Raw genomic sequence first — 12,500 nt, forward strand, 5'->3', positions numbered from 1 at the left:
TTCACAAAAGTCACATCCCAGTGGACACTTTGCATGCTTTTACTGTGCTTACATGTAACTATTTTCAGTCTTTTAATCTTTTCTCATCTTTGACCCTCATATAATATATCACCGACCTGCTTTTACACTAAACAAGGTGTTTTTATGTTAGATCTCTGTTCTGGAAGTGTATGTAAATACATATATAATTAATACGGTAATGCAATATTGAAACATAACATCTCAGAAATGCATTCTTAAAATGTTGTAACTGTGAAATAAACATTCAACGTAGGGATATTGAGTTGTAATGTGCTCAAAACCTGCCGGAACTACTTTTATTTTGCATTACCAAACACCTTAGAATGACCATCAGCCAATCAGAATCAAGCATTCCACAGATCTGTAGGATATATTTAAATTTAAATTCTAAAAATGCCGGGCTTTTATAACCCAATTTCAGGTTAGATATCAATATATTGATTAAAGGTTTAAAATAAATATATATTTGACTCCAAAAGTTGGGTTAAAACAGTATTTTTAGAGTTTGATTTAAGCTATTGATTATATTAGGAATTAATCTTGCTGCTACCAAAGGATAAAGTCACCCAGAATTTATAAACAAACACATTTATATAATTTGTATGATAATTTATGTGATATAATAATTCACATTTATTAAATGTATCATTTATGACACGTTTATTTACTGTTATTTTGCATGTTTACTCCTCTTATCTGATCATCATCATGACTTTCTGTCGTTTTCGTGACTCAGAGTCAGCACTGTGGTGATGAATGCTGTTACAAACGTTAAAGAGAAAAACCCCTTCGGCTTCCTTGGTAGACGTGTGGTCACTAAAGCTTCTGCTAAACGACTCCTCCTTCATCATTTGGTTTTTAAAATGGAAATTATGTAATTACTTACATGACAGAAATAAAACATTGGATGAGTTTAATACACAATTCAGTGTTCATGATCAATTCTGGGTGACTTTATCCTTTAGTAGCAGCAAGATTAATTCCTAATATAATCAATAGCTGATATCACACTCTAAAAATACTGCTTTAACCCAATTTTTGGAGTCATATATATATTTATTTTAAACCTTCAATCAATATATTGATATCTAACCTGAAATTGGGTTATAAAAGCCTGGCATTTTTAGAATTTAAATTTAAATATATCCTACAGATCTGTGGAATGCTTGATTCTGATTGGCTGATGGTCATTCTAAGGTGTTTGGTAATGCAAAATAAAAGTAGTTCCGGCCGGTTTAGAGCACATTACAGCTCCATATCCCTACGCTGAATGTTTATTTCACAGTCACAACATTTTAATTTAAGAATGCATTTCTGAGATGTTATGTTTAAATATTGCATTAGCGTATTAATTATGTATTTATTTACATACACTTCCAGAACAGAGATCTAACATAAAAACACCTTGTTTAGTGTAAAAGCAGCTTGGTGATATATTATATGAGGGTCAAAGATGAGAAAAGATTAAAAGACTGAATATAGTTACATGTAAGCACAGTAAAAGCATGCAAAGTGTCCACTGTGATGTGACTTTTGTGAAAATAAATTTTGTGTAAATCATGGGTGAAAATATAATTGATAACAGATATATTGATGTCTGCTGAATGCTTGATTCTGATTGGTTGATGGTGTCAAACTCTGGAGGGCCGCAGCTCTGCACAGTTTTGTTCCAACCCTAATTAAACACAACTGATCAAACTAACTGAGTCCTTCAGGCTTGTTTGAAACCTACAGATACAGTAGGTGTGTTGAAGCAGGGTTAGAACTAAACTGTGCAGAGCTGCGGCCCGCCAGAAACTGACTTTAACACCCCTGCTCTAAGCTGTTTGGTTATTTTCAGATAAAGGAACAGATAAAGTAGTTCCGGCAGGTTCAGAGTGCATTACAGCTCTATATCCCTCCACCGAATGATTAGAGTTATTACACAGCTACAACAGTTGTAAATCACACCAGAACACAACAGAAGGAGGAGGAGGAGATGTGGAGGACACTAGTGCTACACACAGGAGATGCTTGAGGAGGACAAACACCAACACACTCTCAACATACAGCATCTGAACTGTGGATTTACAGCTGTACTGGAGAGCAGAGCAGGAGAGCAACAATACACAACAGATCATTAAGATCGGGGCTTCACATTCACTTTTTTCATCACCATCAGCACTGTGGCTAGTAGTTTTGACTTGATTTAGATGTTGTGTTATGTCCACAAGCCTCCTCATTCGTTTCACTTGTTTTGTGTTGTGTATGTCAAGCCCTGATTAAGATATACTGTTATTTACTGCCTTGCGTGTGCTTTATTCATTCATTTTTCATTGTTATGATCAATTATTCCTTTTATTTATTCTTTAGTCTAATATTAGACACAACAATCAGTCAGTAATTCTTTAACTAATCAGTGCTGTGATGGTCATTTTGACTGACCTGATGATGGTTTGGCCTTCTTCTTCTTTCTGTAAAAGAAATAAAGCACGGAGAGCAACACTATGAGGATTACAGCAAGACTTCCCAGAACTTTTGCTGTCAAGAAAGGATCTGCAGAGAGAAAACACAAGATAAGCTTATAAAGAATTAAACTGATTAAACAGCTTGTAAATATTTGACAACAGCAGCTGAATTAAACAGATAGGAGTTTCTCTATGAGACGTAGATGTTTCTCTGTTGTTCTTAACGTGAGTCTTAATGTTTAACCTATATTTCTGAATCTGCTCTGATCACAGTTTACAAATTATTCTACAGTACAATTTTCTGTCTCGTATTTTATGAGAGAATACTGTATACCAAAACCCAATGTTTCAATCGAATCTGTGTTATAACCCTTAAATAAAGTGTGTTTATTTAATTTATTCATTAATGTTTGGACATTTTCAGCTTCCTTGTTTTCAGAATTCAGCATAAATCCAGATTTTTTATTTTTATTTTTTTTTACAAATATCAGGGCAGAAATACCAAATAAACTCCACAGATTGTGTCTGGTGCTACTCATGTGTAAAAGAGTGAGACATCTGGAGAATCTGAATCTGAAGAGAGAGTTACTGTACCTTTAACATTCACTTGTAGATCTGCTGTAGATGTTTGACTGCCTTCAGAGTTATAGACAAATAATCTGTAAAATCCAGAATCTGCTGTGGACACTGAGTTTATTATCAGAGTCCCATTAATGACCGACACTTCAGGCCTGTTATTATAGAGATCACATTCATACTTATTTTTAATTATGTCATTTGTTATTCTACAAACTGGATCAACTTGTGTGTTGTTTGTTGTTATCTTCTCTATCTTCAGGTCATATACTCTAGTGTTCGGCACCAGTTGCAGACAGAGTTTATCTCCAAGAGACGGATTACAAGGACCAGACTGATTAAACCTGCAGAAACGCTCTTCACCTGAAACACACACACACGCAAACGCACGCACACACACACACACACACACACACACACACACACACACACACACACACACACACACACACACACACACACACACACACACACACACACACACACACACACACACAGAGAGAGACCCATTTTTTATTTATCTGGGGACCAGTAATAAAATTAGAAAAGTGTAATAAAAGTTTAATTGAACGAACACAATTAGAAATCGCTAAAAACATAATACACATCCACAGAAACACCTCTAACATTGCCTGCAGGGCTGAACTGGGTTTATATCCGCTGAACGAGCTGCTCTGGCTGCACCTGCATCAGTCGGACCCCCAGTCTGTCCAATATAAAGCCCTTCTGGCCAATAAAAAACCTACAGCGTCTCATCCCCTAAACACATGGGTATCTGAACTACTGGAGAAACCTCAAACCGAATCCGTCCCCAAACAAAACCTTCACAAACACACTGACAAAACATTCAAATATAATTATGATGAAAAACTAAACACTGAATTCAACCTCCAGACTAAACGTCAATGTTATTCAGTCCTAAACAGAACCACACCGCTGGCAAATTATTGATCATTAAAGGGCCCATAGTTGACCTCTTTTTTCTGATTTAATATTAATATTATGGCTCTTCTGAGTGTGGCAGTTTAGGTTCAGTTTAAAACACAATTCAGATTTGTTTATTATAATGTGTTAAAAGTGTCATGTTGGGGGCGTGTCCACAGCTCGCTGATTTAGGGGTGTGTTGCTTCATATGTAAATTAGTTTCGGCTTCCCGCCCAATGTAACAAGGGGGCGGGGCCATGAGCTCATCCGCTCTGTGTTTGCTACAGAGTCTGACAGGCAGACGGAGAAGGAGAGAGGATCCGCATTCAGTCGTACATATACGCCTCTGACACAGACCAAGCAGAGAGTACAAAATCATTTGTGTCTTTGTACAGTTTTACAGCCAACTGTGTGCTAGTTTCAAGCTTGTACACCGAGACTAATAACCACGCACACTGAATTAACTTTGACTGAGGCACCGGATGCGCCGCTCGAAGCCGCGACACGGCACACCAGACACTCTCTGTGGTGCGGCAGAAACATGAAGTGTCCCGAATCGTCGCGCCACGCATTTTTGAATTCTAAACAGGTTTCTGCAGCGGTCCGCGGCGCCCAGCCGTCGATTTGAGTGTACCCTGATAGAAACCGATGTTTAGAATTGTAAAACGCATGCTAGTTAAGATCACAGGGAGCTTCTGGCATCGCGAGAAATGCAAACGGCTGAAGTATAAGGTAGACTCAATGAGAAGTACACATGTTTGCAAACCTACCTAAAGATACAACCAATAATTCCCATTAGAGCGATAATGTGGAGAATATTGCTCTTGTGTTGAGCCCAATGAGCCTTGCATCTAAAAATAGAGCTAGCGTGTTCCTTTAGTGATATCGCTTCCACTCACGCTGAAAATGGCGGACGTGAATCAACAAACTGAGGATATGATGACGCGCCTGTCAATCAATATTGGTGGGTGGGGGGACCGCTCTCCTACGTAAAGTTGCGGTCGGTCTGAAAACCGCTCCAATTGGTCCACCGTTTTTATGTTGTTAAACTGAAAAAAAAGCACTGGGTGTGTTTATATCAGCCCAATATGACGCTCTATACACCATACATGCACATATGGCTGTCCAAACAGCTTGAAAAGTAGATTTTTTACCATAGGTGCCCTTTAAAACAATTCAAAGAAAAACACACTCTTTCTAAATATCGCCTCTGTGATCATGACCTAGAAATAGAAAAAGGCAGACATTAAAAATCCTGGACTCCTAAAGAACAGAGAATATGTAAACAGTGTGACACAAACCAAACAAAGGACGAAACACATCCATCTGTTCTGCCCCAAATACACCACAACTAGAGCAACATTCCCCCCAATTTGAAACACTGATTAATTAAGTCTAATTTAAATGACTCAGAAAAACTTGACCATATACTCGGAGAGGATGAATTGACATCTAGACTAGCTGCAAAATATGTACACACCCTACACACCTTAAGAAATGGTTAATGTAAACTCATGTATCTCATTTAAATAATCTAAACTTTTTATTTATTATTAGTGTGTGAGTGTGAATGAGTGTGTATGGATGTTTCCCAGTACTGGGTTGCAGCTGGAAGGGCATCCGCTGCGTAAAAACTTATGCTGGATGAGTAAGCGGTTCATTCCGCTGTGGCCAGGGGCGTAACAACCGGGGGGGACGAGGGGATACGTCCCCCTCACTTTTAGAGACAGGTGATTATTAATTTAGAATTAATTAGAAACAGGTGATTAATAATTATATGAACATATGATCTCATAGAGCCGTCCCCCCCACTTTTAAAATGTCTGCTACGCCCCTGGCTGTGGCGACCCCTCATTAATAAAGGGACTAAGCTGAAAAGAAAATGAATGAATGATGATCCTTGCAATCTCAAAGCAAAGGCTTTCAAATGAACACACACACACACTAAACACAGCCGACGAGTGTGCACACACACTGGTGCACAGCTGTAGACACACCAGTCAGGTGTAACCACAATTTAAAAACAACGTTTGAGTCTTCAATACATATGGAAGACAATATAAGAGGAAGATGAGTACAGGAGACGAGGGTAACGTGGAAATACAAGACCAAATTTGTCTGATGCCGTTCAAGCAACCTTGATTGAGCATGTTGTAATGCGTGGACTGACATTTGTGACCCTGGATCACAAAACTAGCCATGAGTGTACATTTTTGAAACAGATTCATCATCTGGAAGCAGAGAAATATAAGCTTTCCACTGATGTATGGTTTGTCAGGGCATATAGGATAGGATAGGGCATTATTTAGCTCTGAATACCACAGTATTTGGTATTTACTGTGTTCCTTGTTTGCCCTGTGACATTTACAGTAAGATGTATTTAGACTGATCTACATTGGATTGAGGGTCGAGAACATAGAGACCTGTGTGTGTGTGTGTGTGTGTGTGTGTGAAGTGTGAGTGTGTGAGCGTGTGAAGTGTAAGTGTGCAGAACCACATTAAGCACTAAAAGATGAACTGAAAGGTAAGATAAGTTTAGCTTGGGTGTTGTAGGTGATGTAGTGTGATTATAAACCTAAAAATAACAACAGCCAACAGGGCCAACACAGCCTGACTTTACCAGCCATCATGTTTATACAGCAGCCATTGACCTTACATTATTTACCTTACAGAACAGCTAGAACTCATTAGGGAAAGACAGAATTACAAATGAATCATATATTACTATTACCCTTTAATAAAATCATATTCATAAACAGTTCTCAAACTTGTGAAGATGTTTGGCACACTTTATACTTTATACTCAAATGGGTGTTGTAAACAACTCAAAGATCACAGTGGATCACAGAGACACTGAAAATACACAAAAACCTTAAAAAGTTAAGGGAACTCAAACCATTTGAGGAAACCGATTGCAACAAACCATTTGAGTTCAAAAAACGAATCCTAATGAGTACTGTGAACTTACTCCAGTTGAGTAAATGAGGCCATTAGAGTACAGTAAAACTCAATAAATGAAGAGAAGTCAAACCAACTGAGTACTGTAAACTCGATAAGTACAGGCAACCCAAACCATTTGAGGAAACCGATTGCAACAAACCATTTGAGTTCAAAGAACTAATCCTAATGAGTAAGTAATAATGAGTAAATGAAGCACACTGAAAAAAAATATTCAAAGATGATTCCTTGGATTTACTCAATTTTTTTACGTTAAGGGGTTGTAAAAAATGCATTTGGGCTAAATTTAAACTAACAAATTAAGTTGAACATTGTTAAATTTATCTTGTTTGATTAAATTCAACACAAATAAATAGTTTGCAACAGTTTTGCATGCAAAAACCCAATAAATGAAGAGAACTTAAACCAACTGAGTACTGTAAAACCCAATAAGTACAGGCAACTCAAACCGTTTGAGTAAACTGATTGCAACAAACCATTTGAGTTAGAAAACTAATCTATACGAGTACTGTGAACTTACCCCATTTAAGTTGAGGTATCAAAACTCTTTTCAAATGAGTAGAACTAACTTTCAGTCAATTTTGAGTTCACTACACTCATTTCATTTGATAAAGTAAGTGAGATAATGTAACGTATATGTGCGTGTGTGTTTTTGTGCCTGTGTGTGTGTGCTTGTGGGTGAGTGTACTGTATGTGCACGTGTGTGTTCACAGAGCCAGATCAAGCACTAAAAGCTGAACTGAAAGGTAAATGTAGCTTCAGTGTTGTGGGTGATATAATGTGACGATACTGATAATCCTAAAAATAAGAAGTGCACTCAGGGTCAACACTCTGACACTTACTAACAGCAGCCGACATTTACCAGCCATCATGTTTATAAAGCAGTCATATGTGAGTTATTTACATGACAGAACAGCCAGAACTCATTGGGCAAACATTAATCATACTGTTATGCTTTATTAAAATCATCATATTCATAAGCAATTCTCAAACTCATGAAGATGTTTGGTTTTACATTTTCAAATGAGTGTTGTTAACAACTCAAAGAAATCACTGGGCACAGAGACGCTGGAAATACTGCAAGAAGCTGTTCAGGCTCTTCATGACATTACAGATCTATTATTTCAGTCATGTCCTTCTGTTCAGTCATTAGCATGAGCTAAAGTAATGAGTTATCAGACGCATATCAGATTTAAGAAAGAGTTGAAGAAGATCTAATATTTTTATACTCACAAGTTGGAGATTATTTTAACAGGAAAATAAACAGTACAATACTGAACTACTATTATTTCATCACAATATTAATGTAATCTACAAATGTAAACAACAAATGATAATGGTTTTGAGATGCATGCAAACTAGTCAGATCCATTTATTATATATTGATTTTATTTATCTCATTCTCTGCCAGACGTCTTTATTTTTATAGTTTCATATTTATTACTTCTACAATAAATATTAAATAATTATTTCCCCCATTTTTATTGTTAATTATTGGAAGTGAGGAGCAAAATAATGACTAATTAAATCCCAAAATTCATTCGTTCATTCTTTTATTTTCTATTTCGGCTTAGTCCTTTTATTAATCAGGGGTCGCCACGGTGGAATGAGCCGGCAACTTATCCAGCACATGTTTTACGCAGCAGATGCCCTTCCAGCTGCAACCCATTACTGAGAAACATCCATACACACTCATTCACACTATGGACAATTCAGCTTATACAATTCACCTGTACCGCATGTGTTTGGACTGTGGGGGAAACCGGAGCACCCAGAGGAAACCCATGCGAACACGGGGAGAACATGCAAACTCCACACAGAAACACCAACTGACCTAGCTGAGGCCTGAACCAGTGACCTTCTTGCTGTGAGGCAACAGCACTACCTACTGCGCCACTGCGTTGCCAAATCCCAACGTATGCATAATATTAAACAATATTCAAAGAATACAATTTAAACATTACAAAATCTCATAAATAAGCTAAATCAAAAATATAAATGCATAATAAAACAATTCCAAGACAACAATGATAAGTCCTGTACATAATACTGACAAGTTTAAGGTCGTGTTTCCCAACCCTGTTCCTGGAGGCACACCAACAGTACATATTTTGGATGTCTCCCTTATCTGACCTATTCATTTCAGGTTTTAGAGTCTCCTCTGATGTTCTGATGAGTTGATTCAGGTGTGTTTGATAAGGGAGTGTTTGAAAACGTGTACTGTTGGTGTGCCTTCAGGAACAGGGTTGGGAAACACTAGTATAAGGGATATGCACTAAACTCGTTATTAACTCTCCCTCAACCAATTACAAACCTTCATGAGTTTCTTTCTTATGTTGAACACAGATGAAGATATTTTGAAGAATGTTGAAAACCGGTAACCATTGACTTCCATACAAAACAAATACGATTACTACTATGGTTACTACTTGAACTCTCAGTAGTGATTATTAAACCACACTGAACTGAGCTGAACTGAAATGAACTTAAACACTAAAAACTGAACTACAGTGTTCCAATTCACTATGACCTTTTAATCTACATGGTAAACGCGCTATACAAATAAAGCGGAATGGAATTGAATTGAATAACCGATTTCCAAAAATCTTCCAAATATCTTCCTCTTTGTTCAACATAATAAAGAAACTACAACAGTGACAGTAAATGATGACAGAATTACACTTTTTCAGTGAACTCTCTCTCTAATTCAGGAAATACAAATGTCTGTAGAAACTGAATGCTTTTACCCCATTTTCTGCCAGACATCTTTAATTTTAGGGTTTATTACTTCTACAATTAAAACGAAAGAATTCTTCCCCCCACCCCATGTTCATTGTTAATTATTGGACATGAGGAGCAAAATAATGAGTAATAAATCCTGACATGTCCATAATATTGAATAATGTTCAAAGAATTAAATGGAAACATGGAAAAACTCATAAAATAAGCAATATCAAATATATAGACGGTTAATAAAGCAATTCCAAGACAACAATAATGTGTCCTGTATAATGCTGTCAAATTTAAAGGGATAGTTCAGCCAAAAATTAAAACATACTCATTATTAACTCTCCCTCAACCAATTACAGACCTTCATGAGTTTCTTTCTTATGTTGGACACAAAAGAAGATACTTTGAAAATTTTTGAAAACCTGTAACCATTGACTTGCATACAAAACAAATATGATGGAAGTCAATGGTTACCGATTTTCAACATTCTTCAAAAAGAAGCTACAACAGTGACAGTAAATGATGACAGAATTAAACCTTTTCAGTGAACTGTCTCTATAATTCGGGAAATAAAAATGTCTGTAGAAACTGAATGTTTTTAACCCATTTTCTGCCAGACGTCTTTATTTTTTTATAGTTTTTTGTTTATTAATTCCACAATGAAAATGAAATAATTATTTCCCCCATTCTTCATTGTTAATTATTGAACAAAAGGAGCAAAATAATGACTAATAAAATTCCAACATTCTGCGCTGTGTCGCCAAACCCCATTCATTCATCCATTCATTTTCTTTTCAGCTTAGTCCCTTTATTAATCTGGGGTCGCCACAGCGGAATGAACCGCCAAAATCCCAACATATCTATAATATTAAATAACATTGAAAGAATCTAAATATTAAAAAAAATCTCATAAATAAGCGAAATCAGATATATAAATGCATGATAAAACAATTCCAAGATAACAACAATGTGTCCTGTATGTAATGATGTCTAATTTAAAGTGATAGTTCACCCCAAAATGAGCATTTACTCACAATTTCCTCTCCCTCGACCAAATGCAGACCTTCATGAGTCTCTTTTTAAATGTTGAACAAAAATGAAGATAACCATAAGTATTATGGAAGTTAATGGTTATCGATTTCCAACATTCTTCAAAATATCTTCTTTTTTATTCAACAGATGAATGAAACCCAAACCGATTTGAGACAAGTAAAGTGAGAGTAAATATAACTTTTTTAGTGAACTGTCCCTTTAATTCAGGAAATAAAAACGTCTGAATGTCTCTCACCTGCAGCCGTGTGCACCATCATCACCATCATCATTATTAATCCACAAACGAGCCTCATTTCTGCAGTCCAGAAGAGAAGAGAAGAGAAGAGTGTGTCAGATCATCGACACAAACAGCGCTTTACTGACACACGGAGAAACTCTTCAACACTGAGAAAGAGGAAGTTTCCTCATAGGAAGACAAGATAGACGCTGTGGCTCAGCAGTTTCCCTTAAAGCCTTGAACAAAACACCGACTGAAAAACGAAAATAGATGCAATACATGCATTAAAAATAAAACTCTGTGGAAAATGAGCTCAGCTCTCACCCTGACTTTTCCTTTTCCTCTCTCAGAACTCAGTAACATGGAGATTTGGCCTTAAGGGGGCAGTTCACTCACAAATTAATCAGGTACTCACTCTGCACTGTAAAACAGATCTGCTGATGAACAGTTTCTGTGTTTTGGGTTTATTTGCGGTTATGAATTGCATTATAGGATGTCGATCTGTTGAGATCAGCGTAAACCAGCTTTCAGGTGGCTTTCAGGTGGCTTCAGACTTTTGATGTCAGCTCTACAGTTTAACAAAGTGACTTTTATTGACATTTTAGTCGTATTAAATAATAACCGGTGGTGGAAAGAGTACTGAATAATCATACTCCAGTAGAAATACCATTACTTGCCTAAAAATGTAGTGCAGTAGAGTAAAAGTATCTGCTGTAAACATTACTCAAAGTATGAGTGAACAGTAGAGCTTTCAAGAGTACTCGTGAGTAGTGAGTGTGAAAAGCTGATGCATTTACATGTAAATTGTGGATGTGTGTAAACGAAACATTCTGTAGTGCGTCGAGTTATTGTCCAGCAGGCACACAACATCATAAGACGTTAATATTAGGTTAGATTTAGGTCGTGATGTCAGGTGACCAAAATTCAATGTCTAGCCAGCGTCTAAAGACAATGTTATTTTAATGTCGAATAACAACATCAAATAACGTTGGTATTTGGTTGATTTTAGGTTGTTAGAAAGTGAGCCAACGTCGAGCCAACATCTTAAACAACATCATATTGACGTCAAATACTGACATTTATTTATCAGGTATGGCAACCAAAATCCAACATCTGATAGACGTCATAGTGGTAACCAGGGGCGTAGTGGACATTTTAAAAGTAGGGGGGGACGGCTGTATGAGGTCATAGTAGTAACGTCCACACAACGTCAAGCTGCAACATCATTAGACGTTGAAATTTGGTTGATTTAAGGTTGGACGTTGGACTTTGACATCAATCTGATTTTCATTCCCAAACAAAATGCAAAGTCTTTATTCATTCAATCATTTTCTTTTCGGCTTAGTCCCTTTATTACTCCAGGGTCGCCACAGTGGAATTAATCGCCAACTTATCCAGCATATGTTTCATGCAGCGGATGCCCTTCCACTGGGAAACCCATACACACTCATTCGCACACACACACACACACACACACACTATGGACAATTTAGCCTATCCAATTCACCTGTACCGCATGTGTTTGGACTGTGGGAGAAACTGGAGCACCCGGAGGAAACCCACGCGAATGCAGG

At 37.1% G+C, this 12,500-nt stretch overlaps 1 protein-coding gene across 1 annotated transcript in view; it reads right to left on the reverse strand.

Annotated features, from left to right (window-relative positions):
- si:zfos-741a10.3 (uncharacterized protein LOC796591 homolog) overlaps window positions 1-11,046 on the reverse strand; it is a 12,820-nt gene extending 1,774 nt beyond the window's left edge. The window contains exons 1-3 of the mRNA XM_056472363.1: window positions 10,945-11,046; window positions 3,063-3,407; window positions 2,446-2,556 (exon numbers count right to left, since the gene is read on the reverse strand). Of these exons, the coding sequence (XP_056328338.1) occupies window positions 2,446-2,556; window positions 3,063-3,407; window positions 10,945-11,002 (514 nt within the window). The 5' untranslated portion in view covers window positions 11,003-11,046. The remainder of the gene's footprint in view (window positions 1-2,445; window positions 2,557-3,062; window positions 3,408-10,944) is intronic.
- Window positions 11,047-12,500: the final 1,454 nt, after the last annotated feature.

The sequence above is a fragment of the Danio aesculapii genome, chromosome 14 (genome assembly GCF_903798145.1).
Source record: "Danio aesculapii chromosome 14, fDanAes4.1, whole genome shotgun sequence".
Lineage (NCBI taxonomy): Eukaryota > Metazoa > Chordata > Actinopteri > Cypriniformes > Danionidae > Danio > Danio aesculapii.